The sequence below is a fragment of the Cibotium barometz genome, chromosome 28 (genome assembly GCF_041138505.1).
Source record: "Cibotium barometz isolate CiBa-2024 chromosome 28, ASM4113850v1, whole genome shotgun sequence".
NCBI classification, from domain to species: Eukaryota; Viridiplantae; Streptophyta; class Polypodiopsida; order Cyatheales; family Cibotiaceae; genus Cibotium; species Cibotium barometz.
Window position 1 is genome coordinate 6,773,270 of NC_141073.1, and position 14,739 is coordinate 6,788,008.

At 38.6% G+C, this 14,739-nt stretch overlaps 1 protein-coding gene and 1 long non-coding RNA gene across 2 annotated transcripts in view; one reads left to right on the forward strand and one right to left on the reverse strand.

Annotated features, from left to right (window-relative positions):
• LOC147622432 (uncharacterized) overlaps positions 1–1,591 on the reverse strand; it is a 41,988-nt gene extending 40,397 nt beyond the window's left edge. The window contains exon 1 of the long non-coding RNA XR_015269441.1: positions 1,205–1,591. This is a non-coding gene — a long non-coding RNA (uncharacterized LOC147622432). The remainder of the gene's footprint in view (positions 1–1,204) is intronic.
• The window catches only part of LOC147622430 (protein HAPLESS 2-like), a 208,359-nt gene that overhangs the window by 110,556 nt on the left and 83,064 nt on the right, over positions 1–14,739 (forward strand). Inside the window, exons 6-7 of the mRNA XM_086821904.1 lie at positions 1,828–1,879; positions 10,826–10,907. Coding sequence (XP_086678030.1) covers positions 1,828–1,879; positions 10,826–10,907 — 134 coding nt within the window. The remainder of the gene's footprint in view (positions 1–1,827; positions 1,880–10,825; positions 10,908–14,739) is intronic.

Genomic DNA, 14,739 nt, shown 5'->3' on the forward strand with positions numbered 1-14,739 from the left:
AACCCTCTCAACAATGTATGTTCACTTGATACCTGAAGCCAATCCATGCATAGGATTGCATCATAGCTACCCAATTGCAATACATGAAAACATGCACTAGTGCCTTTGCCATCAAGATCAAATTTCATATCCTATATGATATCCGTTGATCTATCCATGCCTAGGATTGCATCATAGGTACTCAATTGCAATACACGAAAACATGCACTAGTGCCTTTGCCATCAAGATCAAATTTCATATCCTGAATGACATCCATTGATGTATCACTTGCCAATTCAACCAATACATGCCTACCTTTATTTGTGACCAATCCAAGCCTTTCATATGCTTTTGGTGATATAAAACTGTTCACGCTACTAGAACAAAACAAAAGAGTAAAAGATTGACCACAATAAGTACTTGAAACTTTGGTGACAGCTTGCTCTTGCCCTCTACGATCCACCGCTGCATAGATTCGTCCTTGTTCTTTGATTTCATCACTTATTGTCACCGCATTAGCCTTTTCTCATGGCCATCCTTGATACTCTTGATTCAGCTTCTGGAATGTAATAAGCCACCAGACAATTATCTACAGAATGATCTGCAGCTAAGACAGAAGTGCTCTCTCATTGCTTTCCCATAAAGATCAAGAGGAAGGTGAGGTTCTCGATTAAATGGTTGGTGAGGTTCTTGGTTCCCACCTTTAGAGTATTGAGGAGGCAACTGACCCCTTTGTTAGCTTGATGGCTTCTTTCGAGAACCCTCAACATCATTCCTTCTTCTCTTGCGGTTGAGATATCATGACGAGCCTCATATGTCTTTGCTCTAGTCAATGCATCAGCAAGAATAGTAGATTAGTTACCTACTGTCAAGTAGTGCAGGGGTTCTTGAATCTCTTGACCTTTACAGTCAAGGCCATAAATTTTCGGTAATACTCATCCATGGTTCTTCTTCTTTCCTTGCAATTGAAGAACTTATTCATCTTCTCTCATTTGAACTGAGGTGGAAAATACTACTCAAGAAACAAATCTTGAATCCGATCCCAAGTGACAACACTCTCATCGATGCCTTTATTTTTACAAGCAGATTTCCACCATAATTTAGCATTACCTCCAAATCGAAGCGGTTGAGTGAGAATTAAGTAATCCTCCATAGCTTCAAACCAATTTCTCCTGAATTTTCTGATCCATAAAATATAGATGGCAAAATATGACTTGAGCATACCTTTGTTGATAAGTGGATCCTTATCATCTGTTAACATCATTCACATGCTGCCCATTGTGATTTGGTTGTGGATTATGTTGAGCTCCAGCTAAATTCAGGTTAGCAATAAGATCAGGAATGCCTCTTGCTTCCTCAGCGTCGGAAATCATTTGTGTGAGCACAAGTGTATTGATATCGGCACCATTGAAATTCATGTATGCTCCTTGTGCATCCACGAGTTCCTAACCGTGAGCAACCTGCACTTAAACCACGCTCGTATGAGTTCCTAACCGTGAGCAACCTGCACTTAAACCACGCTCTAATACCACAGGTTAGGCTTCCCTCTAGGGGTCCGGCCAAAATAGAATTTCAAGACATCCATCGAGAAAGAGAGTTAGAGAGAGTGAGAGAGAGAGTGAGTGTTAAGAGAGAGAGAGAGAGAGAGGGGGGGAGAGAATCCATTTAATTAATATAGAAGCCTAACCAGTATTCTATAAGCCTTAATTAAGAAAATAAGATAATATAGAAGCCTTAGCATAAGCCTTATTCTTAGAAAAAATTTGTAAACATCATTATTTATTGACGTTTTTTACATTATTGAAGTTTTGTAATGCATGGGTGTCCGTGGTTGTGTTATCTCACAGCAAAAATATCTCGCAAAGGGACAAGGCATTGTCTGAGATGGCATCCACAATGGTGAGGATCGTTCCTTTGAGTTTTTATAAATTTTATGCCTCTTGCCTACAAATTGCTCCATCCAAAGGTGAACGTACACGTAATGAATGAGGAAGCGATCACATGTTCTTTTTTGATTTGTTTGAATAGTTTTGTGTAGTCCCTCAAAAACTTTAAACTCTATAATAAGAATGATAAATAAAATATAATGCAAGTGCAAGCCTAGATTAAATCACCAGTGTGACTCTTCATTGAATAGTACTTGAAGTAATATTAACTTACCCACTTTGCATTTTTAGTGAGGTAGTTCTTGAACTTGAGAATAATGTTATCCATTTATCCTATTCTGATTTATGTTGAAAAGAATCCACTCCAATTGTAAAACCACTCCTTGTTTTTCCACCTTCAACCTCTAGTGGGTATTTTGTAAGAGAAATCCATGCTCTTTCCCTTATGAGACACATAAATTGTGAACCCTCCAATGTTCATGTATCTCAAAACTAAAGGTTACATCCTTGATCTTGCAACTACGTTCAGCTTTCTAGGTACATGCAAAATCGAAAATGAAACATAAGAGATTGTGTGAGCACGTCTCATGGGATTATGTGGCATCTTAGTCTGCATAAGAAAATCAAACTCTACTGATATGCCTTGAGTATAAATTCAACCCCTTGAAGATAGTGTTTGCATGTCTCATGTTCTTTCATGATAACTTCGTAGAAAAGCACGATGAGCTTTGATCATTTGCAAAAGAAGAAGAAGATAAAGCTATGCACCTACATCAAACTGCAGATGCTCTAAACTCAAACGATATGACTTGACAATAGAATTTGTAGAATCAATCCCTAAAAAGTAAAGAGCATGAATACACTTGTACATAACAATGTTAATGTCAACTCGATGATTCTCTTGATTTAGGAATGCTATAATTCACTCCCCACAAGCATCACACTTTGCTTTGAATGGTCATCATAATTCCAAGATAATGTCCCTTGGTCCTTGTAGGAGCTTGGAAGGGATCAAGGGTCTTAAAAGGTCTTGTTAGTGGACAAAGATGGCCTAAAGGGGCCTAATCCATATAAACAAGTGTAGGTCCTTTTGTACTTATGGGTAGGGTTGATAGGACGTGAATGTGAATGTTCCTTGACCTTCACCTTTTTTGTGTAAATACTTCATTGAAGAGGGAAGCCATCAATTTGGCCTTCACTTTTTTTTCTTTGCAAAAAGTAGTTTCATTGAGTAAATAGAATCATATGAAGGGAGATCTCAAATCGAAAGGTAGACAGATCTCAACTAATCAAGGGTACTATACTGCCATAAAAGCCCCATAGGAGTGGAGAAGAAAATACCTTGGTTCTACTGTCATAAATCTAGTGCATGCTTTGTCCCCGATAAGCTCTAAAAGATTATGTGGTCAAAAGAGTGAATGATGTCACTTCATGTAATTGCAAATACACTGAGTGTCATAAACTTGAATTCCCTCATCTGGCCATCCAAATATGCCGTATCTCAAGTTGTGTCAATACTTAGTGCAGGTGGTGTGTATCGTGATTGGGGGATATCTTGAAGCAAATATCTCTGAGGTATGCCCCTATGGACAAGTATAATAGGATTTGTGCTCCCCTACCCTCAAAAAGTTGTGGGCCAGACTGAGTTGTTCTCCTCTCCACTCCCATAAGCAATGATACATTATCTCAGATGGAGTTGGGTATCTAGGACGAGGGATCCACGCCAAAAATAGATTTCCATTGGTAGGCAACCTACCGTGTAGAAAGTAGGATACTTGGCTCCTCCTTTACAAGTGCTAGAGCCTCTACTAGAATCTCCTCTAAATGGGAATCGGGGTTGTTAGCGAGCCCAAGAGTGGGAACTCTTTGGGTATGTCCAAGACTTCACTGTTTGTTCCTTTGCATTGCCGAAATTTTATTAATTTTTTCCTCTTGGTTACTCTTTGTTCATCATTGAACTTAGATCCCTTTATCCTCCATACCATCCACATATTTGTTCTTTGACTAAATCTTGGATTACCATCGGCTAATTGTGGATCAAGATTCCATTATAATCTACAATGTGAGGAGGAGTTTTACCTCCTCCATCCCATAACTTTGACTCATCTTCCTCTTTGAGTTCTTCATTTCTTTCAGAGACTCTCTCTCTCTCTCTCTTTGTCCAATCCTTTCAGAGTAGGCATTGAGCTTGCAGTGATGAGAAATCACCCGAAGGCACCTGCTCAAAGGTGGGTAAGGTGCCTCTAATAAGAGCGTCAGGAGGGATTCGAACGTGGGATCCACCATTGCTAGTTTGGACCCTCCACCACTAGCTACATCCCCATTGGCACAACTATGCCAATCTTTCTAGGTACATGCAAATTTTGGAAATGGAACATAGAGATTGGGTGAGCACATCTCATATGCTTATGTGACATCTTCGTCTACATAAGAAATACAAACTCTAATGATTGGACTTGATAATACATTCGGTTCCTTGAAGATAATGTTTACATGTCTCATGTGCTTTCGTGATAACTTTGCCTAGAAAACATGATAAGCTTTGATCATTTGCCAAAAAAAAAATCATAAATCTTTGCACCATAAATTACAAAATGCGACAAACTTTGGTGATACATCTTGTAGATTCAGTCCCTAGAAAATAACATTTTACATGTTAAGAGCATGAGTTGCATCCACCATGTACATAACTTTTTATCTTACTCTTAATATCATGATTCTCTTGATTTAGGAATGTCCCCACAAGCATCACACTCCACGTTGAATGGTCTTTGCAATTTTGGTATAATGTCTACAAGTCCTTGTAGATGGCTTAGAAGGAACCAAGCGTCTTGAAAGACCTTATAATTGGAGAAAGATGCCCTAAACCACTCCACATTGAATGGTATTTGGAATTTTGGTATAGTACATCAAATGATCTTGTAGATGGCTTAGAAGGAACCAAGGGTAAGGAGGCCAAAAATATAGACAAGTGTAAGTCCTTTGTATTTAGAGCTAGGGTTAAGAGCGCATGAGTATGAAAGGCCCTTAACCTTTACCCTTTTTTAAAAATATAAATACTCTATTTTGGAGTGAAACCACACAAAATTTGGCCTTCACTTTTGGCTCCTTGCATTGCCAAAAAGGGTAAAGGCCATTAACCTTTACCCTTTTTATTTAAATAAATGCTCTATTTTTTAGTGAAACTACACAAAATTTGGCCTTCACTTTTGGTTCCTTGCATTGCCAACATATTATTGATTTGATACTCTTAGTTATTTTTTGTTTAGCATTGGATGCCATCATGGATTAGATTTCTTTCTCCAAACCATCCATATGTTTTTTCTTTGATTAACATGGACTAATTATTGGTTAAGGTCACCTATGTACTCCATCCACAATTGGGTGATCTAGATGAGCTATAGTATGGTACCTCCTCGACACACAACTCCCACCCACACACATCCTCTCTCTCTCTCTCTCTCTCTCTCTCTCTCTCTCTCTCTCTCACACACACACACACACACACACACCCACCCCTTCACAGCAACCTCCCCCCCAAACCAAACCACTTCAGTGGGTCTTCTATATAAGAAAAATCCATGGCTCTTTTCCTTATGGGACACATAAATTATGAACCCTCCATTGTTTATGTAGCTCCAAACCAAAGGTTAAATCATTTATACTCCTTCGCCTTGAAAGTAAACTATGCAATTATGATGTTCTTTCTATGTACATGTAGAATTTGAAAGTAGAACAACTAGATTTTGTACTCACCTCTCATGTACTTATTTCACATCTTAGTTTGCACAAGAATGTAAACTCTAATGGCTTACCTTCGTTGAAAAAACATTTGCATGCCTCATGTGCTTTTGTGATAACTTAGCCTATGTAGGAAAACGGGGAGAGCCTTGATCATTTGAAAAAAAGTATATAGATTAATCTTTACACTTGCCATAATCTATAATATCCTACAAGCTCAGATGATATGTCTTGATCATAGATTCAACCCCTATGAAAGAATGTTCCTACCTTTTAAGAGCATAAATTATATCCAACATACTCAGGCACATAAGTGCTCTCAATGTTATGATTCTCTTAATTTAGTATTTCTATAATTCACTCCCCACAAGCATCGCACTCCATGATGAATGATTTTGCAGTTTTGATATAAGATCCTCATAGATGGCTTGGAAGGGGGCAATGATCTTGAAAGGTATTGTCTCTAGAAAAAGATGGTCTTAAAGGGGGCCAACAATGTACAAGTGTAGGTCCTTTGTACTCAGGGTTGGTGTGAAAGGCTTTGTACTTAGGCTAATGCTAGGAGGGAATGAGTGTGAAAGGCTTTATACTTAGGGCTAATGCTAGGAGGGAATAGGCTTTGTACTTTGGGCTAGTGCGTAGGAGGGAATCAGTGTGAAAGGCTTTGTACTTAAGGCTGATGCTAGGAGGGAATAAGTGAGAAAGGCTTTGTACTTAAGGCTGATGCTAGGAGGGAATAAGTGAGAAAGGCTTTGTACTTAGGGATAGTGCTTAGGAGGGAATGAGTCTTAAAAGGGGCCAATAGTGTACACGTGTAGGTCCTTTGTACTTAGGGCTAGTGCTAGGAGGGAATGAGTGTGAAAGGCTTTGTACTTGGGGCTGATGCTAGGAGGGAATATGTGTGAAAGGCTCGTAATCTTTGCCATGTTTTGTGTAAATACTTTATTTTGGAGTGAAACCACTTACAACACTTGGTTTTCACTTTTGTTTCCTTGCATTGCCAAGATTTTTTTGATTCCTTGCTCTTGGTTACTCTTTGTTTAGCATAGCATTTAATTATGGCTTAAAAGCCTTTACTCAAACCAACCATATGGCTTAAAGCATTTAATTATGGCTTAAAAGCCTTTACTCAAACCAACCATATGTTTGTTCCTTGATTAAACCTTAAATTAGCATTGGCTAATTGTGAATTAGGAATTCCTAATATACTTCATCCATGATTAGGTGATCTATAATCTATAGTGTTCCAAGAGGATTTTTATCTCCTCCTCCAACCCACAACTCCCATTCACCTTCCCGTAGAGTTCACCTCTCTTTCATGGACTCTTCCCCATACCCTTTGTTCGCCCCCTTCTCCGTAGAACCTCTCTCTCTCTCTCTCTCTCTCTCTCCAGCACGCGCGCACACACACACACACACACACACACACACACACACACACACACACACACACACACAACCCATCCCCTCTCAAACTACTATAGTGGGTCTTCCATAATAGAAATCTGTGGCTCTTTTCCTTATAAGACAGTGGAACTGTGAACCCTCTAATGTTAATGTAGCTCCAAACCAATTGTTGATCTTCTTGGTCTTAATGATAACTTATGCAACTATGTTCTTTGATCTAATTACATGCAAATTTTGAGAATGGAACACAAAGATTGTGTGAATGGATCTCACGTGCTTATGTGACATGCATAAGAAATGCAAACTCTAATGACTTGGCTCGATCATAAATTTAGCCCCTTGAGGATAATGTTTTGCATGTCTCATGTGCTTTCATAAGAAATGCAAACTCTAATGACTTGGCTCGATCATAAATTTAGCCCCTTGAGGATAATGTTTTGCATGTCTCATGTGCTTTCATGAGATAACTTACCCTAGGCAAAAATACGTTGAGCTTGAGCATTTGCCCAAAAAAAAAAAACATAGATAAACCTTTGTACATACCATAGACTTCAAAATATTTAAAACTTCAAAAAGCGTGGATAAACCTTTGCACATACCATAAACTTAAAAATATTACAAACTTGGACGATATGTCTTGATTGTAGGTCTTGAAAGAAGGTCTTGTTTGTGGACAAAGATGGCAGACGTGGGCCCAAGCAATATACACAAGTGTTACATCTCCTTTGTACTTAGGGCGGGAGTGAGTGTGAAATACTTAATCTTTAACCTTTTGTGTAAATGTTTCATTATGGAGTGAAACCACACACACAATAATGGAGTGAAACCACACACACAATAATTTGGTTTCATTATGGAGTGAAACCACACACACAATAATTTGGCCGTCACTTTTGGTTCCTTGCATTAGCACGATTTTATAGATTCCTTGCGCTTGGTTATTTAGAAGTGGATTGCTTAGAGTCCTTATCCAAACCAATGCATGTTAGTGGATTAAGTCATGGCTTAGAGTCCTTATCCAAACCAATGCATGTTAGTGGATTAAGTCATGGCTTAGAGTCCTCCAAACCAATGCATGCTTGCCCCTTGAGTAAAACCTTGGATTAGCATCGGCGCACAATGGATTAAGATTCCCTAATGTACGCCATCCGATCTACCCACTCCTCTTCTCCTTGTTGAGTTCTTCATCTCTTTCATGCACTCTTCCCCACACCCTAATGCCTCACTGCCGCTCGAGTCAAAGCCAGCAGGCCCTACGACTATATGTTATGGACCTGCAAACATTGCTCCCCAAGCTCTGCCGCTTTCTGCACTACTAGTGCCCGCAATGGTCCATGGAGCCATTAAAGCTGATATCCCAACATCCTTAACAGAGTTAAGATACTGTAACTAAGAAATTCAGGTCTATCCCAACATCCTTAACAGAGTTAAGACACTGTTTTGCTTGAGTGGACTTCATTTCACGGCGTTGAACTTCAGCTTCCAATTTCAAGTATTGCATCTAAGATTGCTTATTAGCTGGTTGATAGATCTGTATGGCTGTTGGGGGTTTGGAAGCAAAGTGGGGTATTCTTCCAAACCGAATGAGTGTGAAGAATTAATATCCTTAATTAAAAAATACTTTGCTATATCTCTCTCTCTCTCTCTCTCTCTCTCTCTCTCTCTCTCAATAGTGGGCACTTGCCTGAGTGGCAAAGGTCATCATGACCCACCTTGACCAAGAGGTTGTGGGTTCTAGCGTAGGGTTGTGTGTGTGAGTGTAGCTTTAAGTTCGCCTATATCTCTCGAAAAGGAACTTTCTAAAAAGGGAAAAAAATACTTTGCTATTCCTAACAATCCGAGTAGCCCACAAAGATTTTGCTCTTAACACACTGAATCCAGATCCTCTACAGTACGGATATGGATGCTTTTTTGAAGTGTGATACTGACACTTTTTTTTGAAGTCTGAATTACTTATTCAGCCTGAACTTTAGTAAAATATGTTTTCCCTCCCTGTCTCGCACGTGTGTCAATCTCTCTCTCTCTCTCTCTCTCTCTCTCTCTCTCTCTCTCTCTCTCGCCTCACACCCAAGCATCATCTTGTCAAAACCATATAGCACCCCCGTTTCACACGCCAGCACCGTCCTTCATCCGTCCTCCTTCGCCTTGTTTTCGTCCTTGTCTCGCGCGCACATCAGTCTCTCTTTGAATGCATCGAGTGAATGCTTCCTTCACCTTTCCATGCAACTACTGCATGGAGAGGGAGGTGATACATACTCTGAGAGAGACGAGGCTCTTAAATCTTTGAGAGAGAGGGGCCCTAAACTGATGCTCGCCACAATCCCTACAAGGACAGCATGAAAGCCCTTCTGTCGTGATCAAAGAGATACTTGTGCTACTACCATAAACAATAGATTCTCTCAGATATATTTTCTCTTAGGTTATCGACTATCTCATGAAACGTTTGTGCACCTTAGTAAAACTCAACATTGAAACGTTTGTGCACCTTAGTAAAACTCAACATTCATTAATTAATAAATTGAAAAAGATTTTGGGTGCATATTGGAGTATGATCTATTTAGTAGAATTGAATATTAAACACTCTAATTTCTTTAGGAGAGCATAACAAATATCTCATTTGACTTTGAGCTCCCATAAGAAATTCCTAGACAAGGCTTAGTAACATGATCGTATATCCAAGGATGATAACATGATTGCTCTCTCTCTCTCTCTCTCTCTCTCTCTCTCTCTAAGTTTTTGTTTCCCTATAAGGTCTCACCATATGTCCTCATTGGTGCTTCCTTGACATTGCATGTTTTTACATACAAGAAATACCATGTATATTTCCAAAGATCATGTATATAGACCTATTTTTTTGGACCCTTCGCACACACATGATATAGGGGTTTTCTTAAGAGTGATGCCCCCATGCATGTGTTAGACCTTGCATAGGAGGCACATTAAGAGAAGAGGGCATCCCACGAGACGTCGTACAAGTATGTAGGCTTTATAGTACAAGGGATCAGTACATACTTAGATGCCCAATTTACTATGACATATGTGGATGCTTTAGGGACGGATCTGGGCCCTTATCATAGGTGATACATTATAGAGATCTACTGGAGTTCAGATGCCACATACATGGACTATTGCGACAACAACCTACGATGTGGGATACTGCACATGCATTTATTATTGACTTCTTTGGCTCCTAGTATAGAGCCCTAGTGCTGACACTCAACTTGACACTCAGCCTGTATGAGATTCCTTGAGATACGTCTACTAGAACAAAGCTCGACATCCCCATAGAGTGAGAAACCTCCAGATCCACGGGGGTAGGCTTGCATCACGCACTCGGGGAGTCCTCTAAGAGAGAGCATAGCCCCTCTAGAAAGCTAGATACCCCCGCTCCCAACTGATGACCCATACCAATAGATGGTTGATATTGAGGCTTGGGTGCACGGCCCATGAGGATGACAACATAACACGTGGTTCTTCTATTGCCTACTTTATTGTACACACGTGGACTATGTAGTACATTGGCTTGTCTATCCTTTTGACATCTAGTCTTTTACTTTTTTCATGTCGTCTTGACATCCACTTTACTCATGGATCAGATGTCATAGCTTTTGGTCAAATAGACCCTTTGGGTCTTTTGTAAATGTTAATAACATCTCTCTCTCTCTCTCTCTCTCTCTCTCTCTCTCTCTCTCTAACATATGCACATGCACGGTGCGTTGCGTTGCACGTGCACGCGCACGCACACACATTCATGCATTGCATACATACATCCATGCACACATGTTATTGACACCTTTGCATTGCTTAATAGGTTTCCGACATTTGTGATTGGCTTGGCTACTATGGAGTTTCATATCTATGTTGACATCTCTATTGGTTATGAAAACACAGTGGTATGATACCAAACTATACAAAAAGATTAAATGACATTACTTTTTAGATGCCAAAACTATAGGAACTTAAGATTATCAAGATGAATTGCCTCACTTAAGATATCCCTAAATGTCATGGTATAACCGTTTTTTCCACGTTTAATGTTTCTTTGCACTTCTTTGGCTTAAAATGAATTATGGTTTTTAAAGTTACTTCAAGGACAATCATCTAGTTCATTTTTTCCTTTCTTAGATGAATTAAGGAGATTGATGTTCAAAGATTTTTGTGACAAGGACTTAACAATCTAGTGAATAAAATGTCAAAGTTGTTTTAGAGATAATTGTCATTATAAAGAATGAATAAAGCTTGATATTAGTTGTATTTTTTGGTTAGCTGTAGTATAGGATTCTTGCTTTAAGTAGTCAAGGAGCTTTTTGTTAGGGAAAGAATTTCTGGCATGCGTTTGGTACACAAAGTTTGAATGCCTAGTGTCCTCTTATAGTGTACTCCTATATAGACACAAATCTCTCAAAAGTATTCAGGTTTTAAAAAATATTATAAAGTGGCATGATCATATATCATGAGCTAGTAAGCATATACACACTGATAATTGTGGAAGAGAATAATCCCTTAATATTGTGCTTTGAGTTCTAGTTTTCCTATAACCTTCAAAAACTTGAATTTGATAGGATTTTCAAAATTTAGGTTCTCTGTAGAGGATTCATTTTCGATGTAAATACCTGTAATATACATCATTTATATTCTCTTTTTCTCTTATAAATCCCTTAAAATTTAGACTTTTTTTAAATGTATTGAGAGCTGCATAGATCTACATTTAATCAAAATTTATTGGCTTTGATATAGATACTTTTACCAATCTCTTATAGATGTGACCAAAGTAATCTATAAAGTATGAAGTTATAAGCAATGATGTGTAGCATTTATATGGATAATTTTACCAATCTCTTACAGATCTGATCAAAGTAATCTGTATAATATAAAATGATAAGGAATGTTGGAGTATTATAAATTGTCATTAATATCTTGGATGGTGGAAATGCCATGTCATGATACAAGTGATATTTAAAAAAGATATAAATACATCATGGTCCAAGTGATATTTAAAAAGATGCCATGTCATGGTCCAAGTGAACACATTGCTTCGTCCCCTCATCTCTCAAATCTAGTACGTTAACTCATACATCTTTATGTCTCTTATTCAACTACAACACTAAATAGCTAGCTCTTAAAATGTCTCTTCATTCTTCTTGTCCTCAATAGCAAGTGTGTCCTTGAGCACGCATTATTCTCTCAATGGTCCAAGTGATACCTATAGTGATGGTTGGTGGTTTTGCAACTGATTCCTCGGTGAGGAGATCTGACTTATGAAGAGAAAATGAGCCATTAGTACTTAGGTTTGCATATTAGAGTGTATGCCTACTCCATTCGATGATAAAAGAGGCAAGGCTATAGTGGCATCAAACTCTCCACTTCTTTTCTCAAAAATTTATGTACAAAACCTTCTCTTTAATCTCTTTAATTGATGAAAGAGATCCAAAAATATCAAGTTGGAAACATCTATTCTCTAAACTTGTTGGTTGCGTTATATATATAGCTTTATACAAAAGTAGCTAGCTTGCACAACAATCTAAGCTTACTATATTTTCAAAACTTCCCCTCAAGCTTGGGTTGAGCTTAGGTTGATCTCTTGCACACTAAGCCAAGATTGAAAACCTTCAAATTTCTCTTTCAACCAAGCATTGCATATCTTTTGAACTTTATGGTAGAAACCTCTTTATATCCGTGTCTTCATGTCCTTTGAGCTTCAACAAACCTCATGTTGTATCTTCAAATGATCGCGAACTTTTTTGTCTTCATTATAGCTTCCATTGAGAAATAGTCTTCTCGCAATGACCCATTTGACTTCTTTCTTTCCTTGCAAAAGCGAACAAATCTAGAAAATATTCTGAGTTGCATAGTCTTTTAAAGCTAAGTCTCAGTCTCTTTCCTGAAACTATATTTTAGTTGACCTAGCCATAAATATGGCTACAAGAGCTCATTATTATAGAGCTCACATCTTGCATGTTTCTTGTTGTAACATGCAACCGTCTTCTAAGGGCATTTCACTTTCACGAAGTTCCTCTTAAGGAATTGGTAGGTGCATAATCAACAAACAAGCCACTCCTTGGCTCATGCTAGCCTTGCTCAATCAGCTAAGAGCAACTTAACCAACACACTACCTTTCCATCATTGTGTTAACACACGAGCCAAATACTAAAACCCATAACTTCTTCTTATTTGGAAGACAAAAAAAGTCAGCCTTGCTCAATTAGCTAAGAGCAACTTCACCAATACACTACGTTTCCATTAGTGTGTTGACACGTGCCAAATACTAAAACCCTTAACTTTTTTCTTAATTGTAAGACAAACAAAACCATGCTTGCACCTCTTTTGACCCCCCTTTTTGTGTCTTGCATAAAAAGAACCATGGGAATCACACATCCTATCACTGTAGCCCTTTCACAAATTGACCGACTAATGTCTTATGAGGCAAGAACCAATTTTGAACATAACCTCTTGCAACCCGTCATTAACTTTGCAAAAACAACTTCTTTCAACTTGGGAGGTGGACTCACGTTTCCAACAACATGACCCTTTAAGGACGTACACTCCTTGCCCCTTTTTGTCTCATGAGACACATACTTCTCACATAAACACATCAATTTTTTTGCAACCCTTTGTCACAAAATCTTTGTAGCCATTTTTTATTCCCACACATCCACACTCCTCAATAATCATGCCAAGATTTCTAAGGTATGTATGCGAGTACATAACATACCTTCTTCCTATTTTCATGCCAAAGCTTAAAATCCTTTGCTTTTCTTTCTTCAAATTAGCAATGAGTGTACACGATACTCTTGGACACATGTACACTAATAACCATAAAAAGAGGAAAGACTTGTCGTCTACGTCAACTCGTCATTGCGGCAAAAGAGGAAAGACTTATCGTTTACGTCAACTCGTCATTGGTACCTCACAACAAGCTTCTCCAACCTTTTTTGTTGGTACCCAACAGAAGAAGAAAAAACTTGGGTTTTTTGCTCAGTAACTTAACTTCAGATGAATCAAGCTTCTCTTTAATGTTGTCGCAGAGCGATGATGAAGACTTAGCTTCTTCTTTTGTCTAGTATATCTCTTGTTGCTGCTCTCTTGAAGTTAGTGATGCCTGAGGGCTCTCTTTTGCTGCTAAGGGAGCTCGAGAAACATGTTGTGGATGCTACTACTATAAGCTACCAGTCGTAGATATTTGCATGTGCAGGGGGGTGCTGCTTGCAACGCCTTGTTCTCTCTCTCTCTCACACAAATAGTTGTGCTTGTTGATGAGGTTGATGACAATTGTTTACAACCTTAACCAGGCTCTGATACCTTCTCTTTACTTGCATTCTTTTATGGATGATCAAGCTTTGAAAACACGTGAGTTGCATACGACAAATGCAGTCTGTTTGTGTTATCCAGGGCTAATCAAGGCTAACAAAAATTGTTAAAATAAATTGAATGTTTGACATGAGATTTCTCTCAACATGACTCTACACAAGCTTTACAATTACAACTCATTTTCAGCAAATTAATCCATATTGGATCAAGTTGTTAGCATTGATGCCCCTATCACTTCTAATGAAGCTTAGTCTCGGGCTTTTCCATAGCACAGTTAATTATGCCAAAAACATGTTAGTTAAGTACGTCGGAAACCTATTGGTTAACTATGCCATGGGACACCATTAACAAATTGCTCACAAATTGTGGCCACAGATAGCCTTGAAATTGGTGGGGACAATGGCCTTATGGGATCTT